This window comes from Sarcophilus harrisii, chromosome 4 (genome assembly GCF_902635505.1).
Source record: "Sarcophilus harrisii chromosome 4, mSarHar1.11, whole genome shotgun sequence".
Lineage (NCBI taxonomy): Eukaryota > Metazoa > Chordata > Mammalia > Dasyuromorphia > Dasyuridae > Sarcophilus > Sarcophilus harrisii.
Window position 1 is genome coordinate 217993581 of NC_045429.1, and position 17396 is coordinate 218010976.

A 17396-nucleotide genomic window follows, 5' to 3' on the forward strand; every position below is an offset into this window, starting at 1 on the left:
GAAACATCAGTTAACTGGAAACAAACTAAATATTTCATATGTAAAAAAAATGTACACGAAATGCTTTGATACTGTAATTTTAGAACAGGGGTAGGGAACCTTTCTTCTGCCAAGGGCCATTTGGATATTTATAACAGCATTTGCATATCATACAAAATTATTGACATAGAGGCTCTGAAAGGTTGTTTTTAGCTTTTAGTGCTTTTATATGGGCTCCAAGCTGAATGTTTCCCAATCCTGTTCTGGAAGAAGCAAGTCAGGTTTTATTTTTTTTTTCCTCAAAAGTATTTTATTTTTCCAAATACATGTAAAGACAGTTTTCAGCATTCATTTTTGTAAGACTTTTGTGTTTCAAATTTTTCTTCCTCCCTTCCCCTTTCCCCAAGACAGTAAGCAATCTGATATAGGTTAAATATATGCTGTCTTTTTAAACATATTTCCATATTTGTCTTATTGCACAAGAAAAATCAGACCAAAAAGGGGGAAAAAAAAAACACAAGAAAACAAATGAACAAACAAACAAAAAAGGATGAAAATACATGCTTCAATCCACATTCAGTCTTCATAGTTCTGTCTCTGGATGCAGATGACATTTTCCATCCTAAGTCTATTGAGATTGGCTTGAATCATGTCATTGCTGAGAAGAACCAAGTTCATCACAGTTGATCATCACATAATCTTGTTCTTATTGTTCACACTATTCTCTTAATTGTGCTCCTTTCACTCAAATCAGTTTATGGAAGTCTTTCCAGGCTTTTCTGAGATCAGTCTGTCTATCGCTTCTTATAGAGCAATAATATTCCATTACTTTCATATACCATAACTTTATTCAACCATTCTCCACTTGATGGGCATCCACTCAATTTCCATTTCCTTACCACTATAAAAAAAGCTACTACAAACGTTTTTGCATTTGTGGGTTCTTTTCCTTTTCTTATGAAAGGGAATGTATCTCTTGAGGATACAGATCCAATAGTAAGACTGCTAGATCAAAGGGTATGCAGTTTGATAGCCTTTTGACCATAATTTCAAATTCCTCTGTAGAATGGTGGATCAGTTCACAACTCTAACAGCTCTGCATTAGTTTCCCAATTTTCCCACATCCCTTCCAACATGTATCATTGTCTTTTTCTGTCATTTTAGGTAATCTGATAGGTGTGGAGTGGTACCACAGAATTGTTTTAATTTGCATTTCTCTTATAAACAATGATTTAGAACATTTTAAAAATATTATTAGAAATAGCTTTAATTTTTCTATTTGAAAATTATCTGTTCATATTCTTTGACCATTTATCAATTGGGGAGTGACTTGTATTCTTTTAAATTTAAATTTGAGTCAGTTCTCTATATATTTTAGAAATGAAGCCATTGTCAGAAATACTTTATCAGAAAAGATTGTTTCCCAGCTTTCTGCTTCCTTTCTAATCTTGGCTGCATTGGTTTTGTTTGTACAAAAATTTTTTAAATTGTAATCAAAATAATTTATTTTGCATTTCATAATGTTCTCTGTGGCCATAAATTCCTCTTTTTTCCAAAGATCTGACAGATAGACCATCGTAGCAAGTGAGTTTTTAGAAGAAATAAAGGTACAGTGTTGCTTTGGATTACATTCTTATATCTATCTTAAAAAAGTGGCCTTTAGGAAGAGTGGGAGAGCTTGTGAATGGTTATATGAATTGATCTTACTCTACTGATACTGCACCAGGAGCTGAATTCTTTTACTTTTTTTTTTTTTTTTTTGACAAAAGAACTATTGAACTTGTATTTGTTATGGACTGAGATTTTTAAATGGAAAGTTGGAACTCTAAATCAACTTGTTTATTTTTTAAAACTAGAGCTGTTTTTGTTTTCTAGGTGTTCACTGTACTCATGGTTTCAATAGAACTGGTTTCCTCATATGTGCCTTCTTGGTTGAGAAGATGGATTGGAGGTAAATTTTCACATTCTAAATGGGAAAGAGATGTTTTATAATAGAGATAGAAAATTTTTGATGGTATATTTTTATATTTATTTTGCCAAGGTCTTCAGTTCTTGGTAAATTTTGAATGAAGCTCTTTTGGTTTCAGGCTCTGTCAGTTTTTAGGATTCGTGATATGGTATATTAATTAAAAATTTAATTAAATGCTAATGTTTCTGATATATCATCTTTCACTTGCTTTTAAATCAGAATATCCTTGATTCATTAGTTTGGGCAGTGCAGAGGATAACCTCTTTGTACTTGGGTCATCTTTATGAATTGCTTTGACCAAAAAAAATTAAATATCTGGTCTTCTTATGATTAGCTTCTCAGAACTTATTTAGGCTTGAATTTAGGGGATAAACACTCTGTTGCCAGATCTTTAAGTTGAAACCTAATTTGGTAGGAATTACCAGAACTTGCGCTCCTCTTTGAAGTTCTTCTTGAATTTGTTTATCTTCAGAGAACCTAGATCATTACCACTCTATTTCAAGGCATCAGAGAACTTCATTGGAGACAGATTACTTAAATATTTTTAGCTTTTCAGGCATATTCTTTTTTTTTTTTTTTTTTTTTTTTAATTTAATAGCCTTTTATTTACAGGATATATACATGGGTAATTTTACAGCATTAACAATTGCCAAACCTCTTGTTCCAATTTTTCACCTTTACCCCTCCCCACCCCCCCCTAGATGGCAGGATGACCAGTAGATGTTAAATATATTAAAATATAAATTAGATACACAATAAGTATACCCGACCAAAACGTTATTTTGTTGTAGAAAAAGAATCAGACTCTGAAATATTGTACAATTAGCTTGTGAAGGAAATCAAAAATGCAGGTGTGCATAAATATAGGATTAGGAATTCAATGTAATGGTTTTTAGTCATCTCCCAGAGTTCTTTTTCTGGGCATAGCTAGTTCAGTTCATTACTGCTCCATTAGAAATGATCTGGTTGATCTCGTTGCTGAGGATGGCCTGATCCATCAGAACTGGTCATCATATAGTATTGTTGTTGAAGTATATAATGATCTCCTGGTCCTGCTCATTTCACTCAGCATCAGTTCATGTAAGTCTCTCCAGGCCTTTCTGAAATTATCCTGTTGGTCATTTCTTACAGAACAGTAATATTCCATAATTTTCATATACCACAATTTATTCAACCATTCTCCAACTGATGGACATCCATTCAGTTTCCAGTTTTTAGCCACTACAAAAAGGGCTGTCAGGCATATTCTTTTAGTATATTTTATAATTTTAAGGTGATCTGGAAGATTATAATCACCCCTTCATAACAGTTGGAAACCATTTAGCATGAGAATAATAATGATTGCTCACCTTGTATAATATATTAGATTTTATTTTTTATTTTTTATTTTTATTTTTTTTTTTATTTAATAGCCTTTAATTTACAGGATATATACATGGGTAACTTTACAGCATTAACAATTGCCAAACCTCTTGTTCCAATTTTTCACCTCTTACCCCCCACCCCTCCTAAATGGCAGGATGACCAGTAGATGTTAAATATATTAAAATATAACTTAGATACACAATAAGTATACATGACCAAAACATTATTTTGCTGTACAAAAAGAATCAGACTCTGAATTATTGTACAATTAGCTTGTGAAGGAAATCAAAGATGCAGGTGTGCATAAATATAGGGACTGGGAATTCAATGTAATGGTTTTTAGTCATCTCCCAGAGTTCTTTTTCTGGGTATAGCTAGTTCAGTTCATTACTGCTCCATTAGAAATGATTTGGTTGATCTCGTTGCTGAGGATGGCCTGATCCATCAGGACTGGTCATCATCTAGTATTGTTGTTGAAGTATAATATATTAGATTTTTAAAGTGTTTTCCTCCACAACCATCCCGTTAGCTAGGTAGTTAGCCATTTTGTAGAAGAAACTGAATTTTAAAACTTGCCACTGTCAGTTGTAAATAGCACATCTGCAACTTGTGTGCAGGCCATCTAACTGGCTCAGTGATTCCATATTATCTCTGTACTGAAGTCATTTAGAACTGAATGGAGGGGAGAATGCTAGGACAAGAGGTTTTTTTTTTTTTTTTTTTTTAATAACAAAAGTTTGTAGAGTACCTACTATGTATAAAGCACCATGTTAGCTCTTGGCATAGTCAAATCTCAATTGTAATTTTTGGAAAATTTGGTAACATAAGTGAATTTTTCTGTCAGAGAATTCACCCACTTCTTAAGCCTTTAATTGAAGTACAGATACTTTTTGATATTTGACTGTTTAACTTACAATTGTTTAGTTTACAATCATTTGGACATGGTTTTTGAGTGCATTAAGGAGGAGGTGGGAGAATTTGGGGCCTCCACTTTTGAGAGCAAGATTTAATCTTGACAACAGATGTAATTTTATAGAGTTATATTTTTCTTAGTCATTATTCTCCTTTTTTGTTGAATGACTAGCAATCACTGTAGACCTAAGTATAGCAATTATATATTAATTTTCATTTTGCACATATATGTTTTCATAGTATGTCATCTACCTCTTCAAAGAACTATTTGTATATAGGACTGATTCCAAGCACAATTCAAGTAGGCAAAGACTTTATTGTTTTCAGCTGCTTTCTATTGCTTTCCCTCCTTTCCACATTTCCCATTTCCCTTAGAGGTGAAAAGAAACTGAAACATCTTTCTGCACTAGGTCCTTGACAGGGTCCTTGACAGGGTCCTTGACAGTGGGTCAGTAGAGTTGGTGAATATTAAATAAAGAAGAATCCCAGAGATAAGTGATAAGGTGTTTATCTGCTGTTTATGAGGAGATGAGAGTAGAAGTAGAGGGAGAAGGGAGGACATGTGTATGTATATATATGTTTGTTGAGAGAGAATCAGGAAACGTCTTCATCCAGAGTATATTCTTGTGCATATTGAAGGAGAGGTAAGATTTATAGATTACTGTAATCAAGGATCTTTTTAATTGTTTGTTGAACTATAGGAGAACATGTGGAACCTCAGGGTGTAGGAGGTAACATTGACTAGTTCATATGAGCCTTAGAGAAAGCAGGACATTGAAATCAGTGACTGGGAGAGCAGTATGTTTAGAATAAAAAGAAATGATGATGATAGCTTATGTTTCCATAGTGCTTTATGACTTATAGAATGATATTTTTCATAGCAGTCTTGCAAAGTAGATAGTGTTGTTTTATGCATTGTTATTGATTAAGAAGCGGAGGTTCAGGAGTCACTCAGGAGACTTGCTCAGGGGTCACATAGCTAGTAAGTAGAATGTGAATCCAAGCCTTTAGATTCCAAGTTGTTTTCAGACTGCTAAACTGATAGAAAACTTGTAATGTGTTAGCATTCATTGGACTGTTTCATTCTTAGGATCCTAGATTAGTCATAGAATGAAAATTTTTTTTTGTTTTGTTTCTGTCAACCTTTGAGAAATCTAGAGAAAATTTCCCATTTTCAACATCTGCTTCAGAAAAAATTCAAACTCAAGGACTCAGGTCACTGTGTAAATGGATTTTGATGTAAAATATATAATTTAAGATACTTTGCTGCATTCCCCTGTTCTCTGCTCAGATAAATGGAGTTTCCCTCCCTCCCCCATCTACAAAATTAGTGGCTGAGCTGTTATCATTTATTTATCATTTAGTATAATTAGTTTTAGACTTCTGTAGAATAGGATTGTTAAAGTTCTTTTCTGAGATGCATCTGGGGTAAGGGTATAACATCTGCATCAGTACCTGTTAATAAGAAGTAAGCTCATTACCACAAATATGTTGATGGTGAGATTATCAAGCAATATTTTTGTTCTTTTTTAAAAATTTTCTTTTCAATAGAATTCTCTTCTTCCAAATATATAGAAAGATAGATGTTAACATTAATTTTTGTAAGATTTTGTATTCCAAATTTTTCTTCCTCTCTTCCTCACCTCCCCTTTCCCAAGACAGTAAGAAATCTGATATAGGATAAACATACATGATCCTTTTAAAAATTATTTCCATATTTGTTGTGTTGTACAAGAAAAATCAGACCAAAAGAGAAAAAACTAAAAAAGAAAAAGCAAACAAACCAAAAAATGTGAAAATATGCTTTGATCGACATTCATTCTCCATAGTTCTTTCTTTGGATGCAATTGGCATTTTCCATTTTATCACCTCATTGTTGAAAAAAACCAGGTCTATACAGTTGATCAGCACATAATTTTGCTCTTACTCTGTACGATATTTTTGGTTTTGCTCACTTCACTCAATATCAGTTTGTGTAAATCTTTCCAAGTCTTTTCTGAAATCAGCCTGTTTGTTCATCATTTCTTATAGACGATAATATTCCTTTACATTCATGTGCCATAAACTTATTCAGCCATTCCCTACTTGATAGGTAGCTACTTAATTTCCAGTTCCTTGCTACCACAAAAAGAACTGCTACAAACATTTTTGTACATGTGAGTCCTTTTTACTTTTTTATGATCTCTTTGGGATCCAGTAGTAACTCTACTGGATCAAAAGGTATTCAAGCTATATTTTCTCAAGATACATTATTCTTCTAGGTTAAATTGATCTCTATCCCCTAAATTTGTTGTGGAACTTTTCCAGGATGTTTCTTTTTTTACTTACTTTATTTTTGTTAGAATTAATTTTTGTTTGTACACTTAATTCTTCATTAGATCAGTGCCTGTATCATATCTTACACTTGAGCAATTCAGAGCAATATCTTGCACTTAGGTATTTTATAAAAGTATACTATTGATATACTAAATTATTGTTGTTAGATAGGGATCATTTAAAAACTTTGTAATTCAAAAAAGGGTTATTTTGAAGAAATACTTACCTTATTCCCTCTTGGTACCCCCTTTCTCCTTGTATTTCCTAAGTTAATATATTAGAAATTTTAGGATATCTTTTCCAGAAATAATTTGGTTTCATTTTTTTTTTGTTTGTTTGTTTTTTTAGTATTGAAGCAGCAGTTGCTACCTTTGCTCAGGCCAGACCACCAGGAATCTATAAGGGTGATTATTTGAAAGAACTTTTTCGACGTTATGGGGATGTAGAAGAAGCACCTCCCCCACCTTTATTGCCAGAGTGGTGTTTTGAGGAAGAAGAAGAGGAAGATGAGGAAGAGGATGGAAAAAAGGAATCAGAACCTGGATCAAGTACTTCCTTTGTTAAAAGGAGAAAAGAACGCTTAAAATTGGTAATGTTTTCCAGAAATATTTTAGTTACTTTTTTGTCTTTTATTCCCTACAAGTTTCTTAGGAGTTAAGAAAATGGTAAATTAATAAGTTTCTTTGAAACTGAGGTAAGTTCATAGAGACTAGTTAGGTAAACCTGTAATTTCACTCACTTAGTCTTTGTTCTTTATGCATCATAGAATTTCAGAGAATATTGCTAGATATATAAGTTTCATGACTGAAAGCTGCCCCTACTGGAAATAGGTAATTTTGAAAGGGACTTTAGAAACCATACAATTCAACCTTTTACCTTATTCAGAAATTTTTTGCAGTGGGATTAAATTTTAGTGGTGTTAATTTATTTTGACTTCAATTCTTTGATTTAAAAAAGAAATTCTTAGATCTCTGATGTAAAGTAATGTAACATAGTTAAGTTTTTTTTGTACTGTGCTTATGCTTTTCTTAATATAAGAGAACTCATATTTAAGAAAATCCCCCTCTACCAATTCCTATTGATACTTGTACAACTTAAAGTCTTAAAGGATTGTTTGAACAGTTAAGAGGTTCGTTGAGCCAGGTATTCTTGTCTCCAAGGTCAGCCCTCTAATCTATCTGTGTGTCATAGACTTGGGAAAACTTTAAAATCTAAAGTTCAGTGTATTATTACTTAGATCTCTGGAGAAAAGTGAACAGTGATTCCTATATAGTCTCATTTTTTTATGGATGGTCTTTCACTATTCCCTGTTGTAGTTTCTCTCTAGTAATCTATAAACCTTCAATATTAACAGCAACTACCACGTAAAGGCAGTCACATTAAGAAGGCAGTAATGAGACAGAAGACAGCTAAGTGGCCCAGTGAATGAAGTGCTAGATTTGATTTGAAGGGTCATGAAGAGTCTAACATAACTGATAAGTATAAGTATAAAAGTTAAGGGCAGCTAGGTAGGTAATGCAGTGAATAGAGAACTGGGCCTAGAGTCAGGAAGACCCCAGTTCAAATAAGGATTTAGATACTTATGTGATTCTGGGCAAGTCACTAACTTTTTTTGCCTCAGTTTCCATATCTGTAAAATAAGCTGAAAAAATTAAATGGGGTTACAGAGAGTTAGACATGACTGAAACAACTGTAGAACAACAACAAAAATGAGTCTGAGATAATCTATATCAGAAAAGCATCTCTATTTTGGCTTCCTTACTCTTTCCTATCCATCCTGAAGGTTTAATCTCTGCATTTCCTATCCCTTAATACTGTTTATTTGTATAGTTAAAAATAATTGTTTTAATTAGTAGATAACTTTACTAATATAGTGGTTTACTTATTTTTTTTTTTAACCCTATACATTTAGCAATATTGTTTGGTCTTTTCCTGTTTCTAATAGTTCTCCCTGCTGGACTCAAACATTAGCTCCCCATTTAAAAAGCATCAAACGAAAAGTAAGAAGTGCCACATTTCAGTGCTGTTGATATGGGAAAATTGCTGATTATATTATTGATGTGTATGTATATATTGTACATATATATATATTTGCATGTATTTTCTTATTTATATTGATAAGGCCAGGATAGAATATTAAAAATATTAAAATGGCATTGAACTTAATTAGTGGGGATGATAGAAGTGAGTGATTGGTTAGTATTAACTTAGTAATGTAATGAGAAAAAAATTTATGTATATATATATAAAATTTTGCAAGGAAATTGAGGTTAAGTTACTGGCTCAGAGTCACACAGCTAGTATTAAGTGAATGAGGTCATATTTGAACTCAGGACCTCCTGACACCAGATCCAGCTCTTTATCCACTGTACTATCTAGCTGCCCTGAGATTAATTTTTAATAGCTATACCAAATAATTCTTTGATTCTTGCCTCTTGTCTCTTTAGAAACACTATTCTAAGAACATAAACTTTAAATTTAGTAATTTTTTTCAAGGAGTATTTTACAAAGTTTTTTTTTCTAAATAAGAGCTTTTTATTTTTAAAATACTTGCAAAGATAGTTTTCAACATTCACTCTTGCAAAACCTTGTTTTCCAATTTAAAAAAAAAATAATTATAATTGGAAGTTTACTGAGAATTTAAAATGCTTTTGAGTTATAGTAATTTTATTATTATAGGAAAATCCCATTTTAACATGCTTATCTTTCTTTGGAATTATACAGAGGATTGGCCAAATCACATTTTCCTAAAACAGGAAGTGCATTGTATAACATAAAAGCATAATAAAATGGGTAGCCTAAGTTTCATGTTATCCATATTCCTTGATAACAATATTATAAAAGAAATCCAGTGTGTTAACCATAAAAATAACGTCAGCAAGGAAGATAACATTTAAAAATTCATTATCGCTATTTTCTATTGGAGTAAATGACTTTACTCTTTTTAACTTTTGAAAAGGAATTTTTAAATCCTCTGTCAGCCAGAATGTCTTTAATATGTTAAGATTTCTACTATAAAGTCCATGATCTTAAGTTTATTTATACTTAAGAAAAGATCTCTTAATTGCAATGTCCTAAAAGTCCATAAGAGGGGGTAGTACACAAAGAAAGTATTATTAACTTCCACAAATAGCTTCAAAAAAAACTTTCCATCATTCAGAGCAGTGTTAAGTTTTCATTTTCTTTGTTGGAAATGAGGAAAAGGCATCATTTTTGAGAATGTTTGTGCTTATTATCTAAAGATGAAACTTTTTCTTATCATTATCATGTACATGATCACAAGTTATTGGCAATTTTTGCTTACTTTTATGATGTAAGGGATTCTGTTTGCCTATCTTTCATCATTTCAAACAAGTCTAAATTCTCTCAGTTCCTTATGGTCATTCTCTCAGTATAATTATGTTCTATATTAATATTTCAGATTTTATTACTATTTCCTGTTGACAGATGAGTTACCTACTGTGCTTTCAGGTTTTTGCTTTCATAAAAAAGTGCTTCTATGAATATTTTCTGTATTTGGAGGGCTTTTATCGTCTTTGACCTTTTTGAGTGTAGGACAGAGGGATTACTAGGTCAAAGGAAAGAGTAGTTTAGTGACTTTTCTCAAAGAGTTCTGTAGAATGGCTGCACAATTTCATAGTTCTATCATTAATTTAACCTCAGTTAATGAGGTTGTATTTTCATTACTCCTTTGGTGTTAACTATTTCTGTCTTGTATCTTTATTACCAACTTTCTGGATTTGAGGTTTGAAATGCCAGAATTTTTCAAAATTTACTTTTCTTTAATTATGAATAGTTTGGTTAGGTTTTGGTAATTTATAGTTTTTTGTTTCTGAAAATTTCATATCCTTTGATTCAATTCTCTTTTGACATCTTGAAAATCAGAGATGTTTGATGCAAGGATTTTTTCCCCCCTTACTCAACAGTTTATCATATTATGTACCTGAAATGATTTTATTTGTAAATGGCTTTTAAATTATATGTAATAAAAAACATTTTATACTTTGTAAGTTTTCTTATTCTATGCTTGCTTAAGATTTTTTTTCCTAGCAAAAAGTTGTGAAAGACATTTTTCTACTCTCTATTCCATAATTAAAAAAAAAATGATCTTTTAATTTCAGATCATGTATCCATTTGGAACTTTCTGTTGCATGTGGGGTAAGATGTTAGTCCAAGACTAAAAGTTGGCAAAAAAAACTTGAAATTTTTCCTTCTTGCAGAATTGTGATGTAGTTCCTGTTCCTGGGTTTATTGAACTTAGGGTATTAAGTAAAATTGTTGTAGGGTCTTTTTTCTCTAGTTTGTTTCTCTGTCTAGGTATTATTATCCACTGTTTCTTTATTTGGAGTAAAAAATCTTGTTTTAAATTCTGGCTTTGCAACTTACTATCAGTAGGACTTTAAGCAAGTCGTTTGACTTATTTAGGATTTATTTCTTTTTCCATAAAATGAAGGATTTGGAATAGATGGCTTCTAAGATTCCTTCCAGCTCTAAATCTGTGATGCTATAATCTTAAAGAAAGATTACTTCTAGACTGTTTTAAATAGAATTTGAACTCGTCTCCTGATTATATGATCTCATACTCCTTCTACTGTGCTACACTTTCTACTTTATTTTTTAGTAATATTTAGAATATATGCAAAATATTGTGTGTCTAAAAAGTAGACACTTTATTTTCGGATGGATAATTTATTCAGAAGTTTTTAAGTTTTGCATTTGGAAAGAACTAGTAATATAAAGATGAATTGGGATTTCTTGAAGCTCAGTAGCTCTAAACCAAGTATAGGTTGACCCTTTTATAAAAAATGAAAGACATTGAGGAAAATGAGATAAGAAAACAAAATTGAATTAAATACTTGCTGACAGAACTTTTGAAGAGAGATCTTATAAAAACAATAAATTGTGCTCATGTTCTTAATATAAAAAAGCAAAACAATTTACATTCGCAGTCATTTTTGCTTAAAATGAATTTTTATGTACATTATAGTTATAACATCTAATTAGTTTATTTCTGCCTTTTTATTGTAGTCATGTATACATTTTTCTTCTGAGTACTACTTTCTTTACTTGTATTATTTTGTAGGCTTTCCCATTCATTATTTTTATCATTTTTAATGGTGTAATTTTATTAAGTTACTATAGTGTTGTTTATTCAGCTTCTTATCATCTGTTGGACTTTTAGATGGTTTTCAGTTCTGTATACTTCTAAATCATTCTTGCGTTTTTATAAATGTATACTTGAACAATTTTTTTCCTTCATAATTGCAACATTAAGGTATGCTGTTAGTGCTATTTTTCAATCAAAGCATGGTTATTTTTATGACTCTCTAAAAGAGACCTAAGTTTGTTGATTTTTAAGTTGATAAGGTATTCTTTATCTGCCTTATTACGTCACCACCCTTCTATATGGCCTTTGTGCCTAGTCCTGAAATCCCCAGAGCTAATTGGGAATATTTGCTTTGTTAGATAGATTTTGGAGAATTCCCCTAGGTTGAGATTGAGAAGCAGTCATGTCTTTGAATATGAGCAGTACCCTTTTTTCTTTAAGACATAGTAACCAGGGGAGCAATTTGAAGCTAAAAAATCATTTCCCTTAGATTAATAGTATTTGGGGTGTGTGTGTATATGTATAGAAAATGTTCAAATACTGTTCCAGACACTAGCACATAGGCCATAGGCAAGTCACTTGACCTTATTGAAACTTGAGTGTCCTCATCTGTAAAAATGTGGACAGTGATACTTGTACTATTTGCTTCACAGGGTTCAATTCAATTCAATAAACATTTATCACCTACATTGTAGGGGATTAATTTAGTCTGGCATTCATTATTTGAAGAGCAGCTAATCCTGTGGCTTCAATCTCCTGTTCTGAAGCAGGAATCAAAATCTGTCTTGGAGAATAATGGGCAAGATTCTAGAGCTATGTATTAATACCTCTTTGCAAACTGCATTTAGACAAAACCCCCATGGACGTACAGATAATCTATAGGGACATCTACTTTATACTTGATCAAAGATCTTAAGTCTTTCAAAGTTGTTTATTTTTATAATATTGCTGTATAAGTTGTTCTGGTTTGGGCTCACTTTGTATTAGCTCATATAAGACTTTTCAAGTTTCTCTGACTCTTTTAGTATTTCATTATATTCATATGTTTTAATTCTTCAATCACTCTTGTCAGTTGATATGTATTCCCTTAGTTTTTCTTGTTCTTTGCCATCCTTAAAATTGCTGATATAAATTTTTGTACATAGGGTTTCTTTTCCTCTTTTATCTTGGAATTTCAGATTCAAAGAGTTTACACAATTTGATAAATTTTGGGGCATAGTTCCAAACTATGTTCCAAAGAGGTTACCAGCATTGCATCAATATATGTTTTTTCTCTCAGCCCTGCTAACATCTCTTTATTTTCCTTTTTTGTCATCTTTACTAATTTCAAAATTGTATTAATTTGCATTCCTTTATTAGTGATTTAGAAGATTTTTTCTTATGATTGTTATTAGCTTGGATTTCTTCCTTGTGAATTGTTTCTTCATTTATTTTGACAGTTACCATTTGAGAATAAAGACCCTCGAATCTTAACTCTTTTTTCCCTTAACTTATTTTCTTTAAGTTGAATGTATTTATATTGTTAATATATTGTATAATATATCTTATAGGGTATAATACTTCCTTATCAAATATAGATTTAGAAGGCATAGCTTTAGCCCAGCAGGGTTCTTGTCATTTTTACTTTAAGAGCTTGTTCTTCATTATTGGTCAGAATCAAGATCAGAATAGTTGTACCCCATGTTACTTTAATCCTCTAAAAGATCCAAGTAAATATTACCCCCCCTCCCCCTCTCTCTCTATTTTTAAGCAAAAAGAGATTTACAGTAGCTGCTCAGATAGTTGAAGCTTCTTTCAAAACTGTATCATCTTTGCCAGATTTGTGTTTTGTATTAGTAATTCACTCACTTTTTTTTCCTTTTAGTTGCCTGTTTTTTTATATTTTAAAAACTATTCTATTTCTCCCTTTTTTGATCCTAGTCTAAATGTCCTCTGTCATATCTTTTCCTCTAAGTTTGTGGATTTTTACATGGATTAGTTTCTTGATGTGTAATGTTATCCTACCTCTTTTAAATAATCTGTTCCTTTGAGTTAGGTATGTCCTTCCATTTTTTTTATTCCAATCATATTTACCATTTCGTATTAAAATTTCTAATTTAGCCAGTGATTTCTTAAGCCTTTCAAGACACTTTTACATAGTTCACTGTTTATTACTCTTAATTTATGTATTGTCATTGGTATATATGAATATATGGTATATATAAATATTAATTTTCTATTTCTTATTGTTTCTTGTGGGTTACTGAGTAATCTGCTATTTTTTTTTCCATTATCATAGCTGTTGTTCTCTAATATGTGGTTTAGTATTTGTATCTGGACATTTTTACTTCCTTTTTTTGTTTTTTTTTTTTTTTAACATTAAAATAGCAATCCCCAAGCAAATGTTTTTTCCTAGACTTTGTTAGTTTTATGTAATCCTTGATCAAATGCCCTTCATTTCTTTTAGGCCTTAGTTCAAAAAGTCAAATTCTGGTCTTCAACACCATCTTTTAGCCAACTATTCTCTTCTAATGTCCTTTCCTTTAACTGGCATCAGTGAAGTGTGAATGCCATCTGTATCCCTAAATCTTACAGTATCCTTCCCAGAACATCATAATTCTTTTGGGGATCTTTCCAGGTTCCTTCTCATTCTTTCAAGAATCATCAGTGGTGGCTTAGAAGTAGTCATCATGTTTGAAAAGTTTTGACTTTCTGTTACATCTTGCACATAGACTTTGGAAACATAACAGGGAAAAATAACTGATTAATTTCAGCAGTAGCCCAAGAAAAGAAGCTAGATATAATACAAAACACATGAAATTTGATAATTAAAAAATTAGGTATAAAAGGGAGAACCTGGTGTCAATGAAGACCCTTGTCATTAGGAAAAATGGAACAAAATAAATTGGTAACAAAGATTAACATTGAAAACTTGATGGAAGGTTTGAATTAAGAAATGGAATCAATGGCAAAATTAGAAGACTGAAATCAGTAGAATAAACTGAAAAAAATATCAAAGAGAAATTCACTCCAAAAATGCCTTGAAAAGTTTATAAGCAGACGAGAAGAAATAAATCAATAGACATTTATTAAGCACCTAATATGTGCCAAGATGCTATGCTATATGCTAGAGCTGCAAACACAAAAATAAACTGTTCTCTGCCCTCAAAGAACTTATATTCTAATGGGTAAAACCACATACATATATATATGAATATACACAAGAAACAAAGATACCAGATATGCTTAGAGGATTCTTTCAGTTTTGGGGGTTAGGGGAAGGTGGGTGGATCAGGAAGGACTTCATATAGAAGAGGTAATCTAATGATGTTTTGATTCCCTAAAAAATGAAAAGAAAATGCTTAATCATTTTTTAGGAGATCACTTGAAATTTCTTGGAATAAGCACTGTCAGAGAATTATCTGTTTGATAAAATTCCCTGGGCACTTTTAGAGTTCAGTGTACCCAGATTCAATGTACCCAAAGATATCGTCATTCATTTCAAAACTTTATTAATAATGAGATCTTAGAAGTGCTTAAGAAGAAAAAAAAAATCATTTATCAAATGTTAACTGATATCCCATTTGGAATGTACTGATTATTCACTGCTCATGAGATAATAGAGAAACAAACTAGATATTTTTAGGTTGGGGAATGTATAGAAAAGTAATGTAATATAATACTAATTAGACTACATAAGAATTGATGAATTTAAAGAATTCAAAAAACTATAAGAAGACATGAAATAATAAAGAAGCAGAACCAAAAAAAAAAACCATACACATTAATTATAACTACACATTAACCACTTAGATTAAAATGTATCAGTGACAATTGATAAAATACATATTACATGAATATTAGATAAACAAAAAAAAAAAGATAAAACCAAAAAAGATGTGTTAAAACTTATATATATGAGATGTCCTAAAGAATTCAGTAAGTGTCAGAAATTTACAAACCCTAATATAATCATTTAAAATTTTTCTCTTTTGTTTTATTTTTCATGTATATTTGTATTATTATGGTTTTGTTTATTTGAATAACTGTACATGTATAAGGAAATGTAAATAAAATATATGTTTAAAAAGTTGCAACTCTTAACATTTGTATCTTTGACTAATAAGTTACAAGGGAGATGACTTTTTTTTTTTTAACCTATGGTATTTTGATCTTTTCAATCATGAGCGCTATAAAGTACACTTATTTTATTTTAGGCAAAGTTGTTGAGTTGTCTAGTTTGTATAAACAATGGTTGATATTTAGGAAGTGATAGCCAAAGCATACATAGAGGACTCTGTCAGCACTTGGCAGAGAGGTACATAGATATTATTTATGAGTGTATTTTCTTCCCCTTGGTAATGATGTAAACATTAAAAAGAGATTGATTATTGTTTTTATGAACCTCTTTTTAAAAAAATTTCCCTGATTTTATTTAAAGCTAATTTTGTTTCATAGTTTTTTTAAAAAAAATTAATGCCAACTTGCTTATTGGATTACAGTAGCTTAACCGCAGCATAAATATGGACTTTCTTTTTAGTATCTAGATTCCAGGAGCTTTCAATATTTGTATGATATTAGAGGATTTTCTGTCTACTTTATTACTAAGATATAACCAAGATATTCTTGGTATACAACATATTGACATTTTTTTCAATTGATAAACTACTTAAAAGTGTTTTCTGCTGTTATACCAAGTGACCTTGGCTTAATTATTTAACATGTTTGTTATTGGTGTGTTGCACTTTACAAATATGTATAGCAGTGCTCTAGGAATACTTTGAATACAGCCAAACAATTAGGACCAAAGAATCCACAGAAGTGGTCACAATATTTGGATTCAAATTAAGTTATTTTAATTCAAACTACATATTTCATTAGACTAGAACTAAATTACTATATTTTACATAATCATAACTTTAATATTACATATTTAAATACATATAACCATTTAGAGGATTCATTCTTTGCTAAAACTTAGTTGTATTTGTGGGAAAACACAAATATAAAAATAAATTTATTCTTTATAATTTACCTGTAAAAGTTAAAGGATATAGAAGTACAATTCTAACGAAAAGAGTAGGCAGAGCAGGACAGATCAGATTCAGGGATGTAGTCAAAATTTGGACAAAATTATATGTCAATGATTTTATTGTCTTATGAATCTGTGTTTTAAATTTTAATTATTTTTTTCCCTCTTTTAATTAAAGGGTGCCATTTTCTTGGAAGGTGTGACAGTTAAAGGTGTAACCCAAGTAACAACTCAACCAAAGTTAGGAGAGATACAGCAAAAGTGTCATCATTTCTGTGGCTGGGAAGGGTAATGAACATTTTAAGCATTTTCCCTCTTGTTTTTCTACAGTACTTATTAATGGGAGCATTTTTTTAAAAAAATAATTGAAGTTTACATTTTTATTTAGAGCACTTACAAAGAAATTAAATGAGAATATTGTTATCACATTATTTGATATCCTAAGTTTGTCTTTTAAGCAAAATGAAAAGAATAATGACAACAAAAGCAAAATTTTTTCATCTGCAGGGCAAAATCAAAGAAGTTAATATTGTAACTTGGTGCCTAGTACTAATAGTTTATTGCCTGTTCCAACCTTACTAATTTGGGCATCTGAAAGTATTAAATTTGTCATTTTCTTTCATGGGGAGGGAGGAATTAATGGACATACATTCTTTTATATAACCAGAAGTCTGGTTTTATCATCTTCAAATATGTCTCATCTATCTCACCTTTAAAATTACTGTTGATTAAATTGA

The 17396-nt window shown here is 31.0% G+C and overlaps 1 protein-coding gene across 3 annotated transcripts in view; it reads left to right on the forward strand.

Annotated features, from left to right (window-relative positions):
• The window catches only part of RNGTT (RNA guanylyltransferase and 5'-phosphatase), a 368631-nt gene that overhangs the window by 64545 nt on the left and 286690 nt on the right, over positions 1–17396 (forward strand). For all 3 annotated transcript variants that reach the window (XM_031964539.1, XM_031964538.1, XM_031964537.1), the window contains exons 5-7: positions 1855–1930; positions 6890–7130; positions 16838–16947. In XM_031964539.1, coding sequence (XP_031820399.1) covers positions 1855–1930; positions 6890–7130; positions 16838–16947 — 427 coding nt within the window. The remainder of the gene's footprint in view (positions 1–1854; positions 1931–6889; positions 7131–16837; positions 16948–17396) is intronic.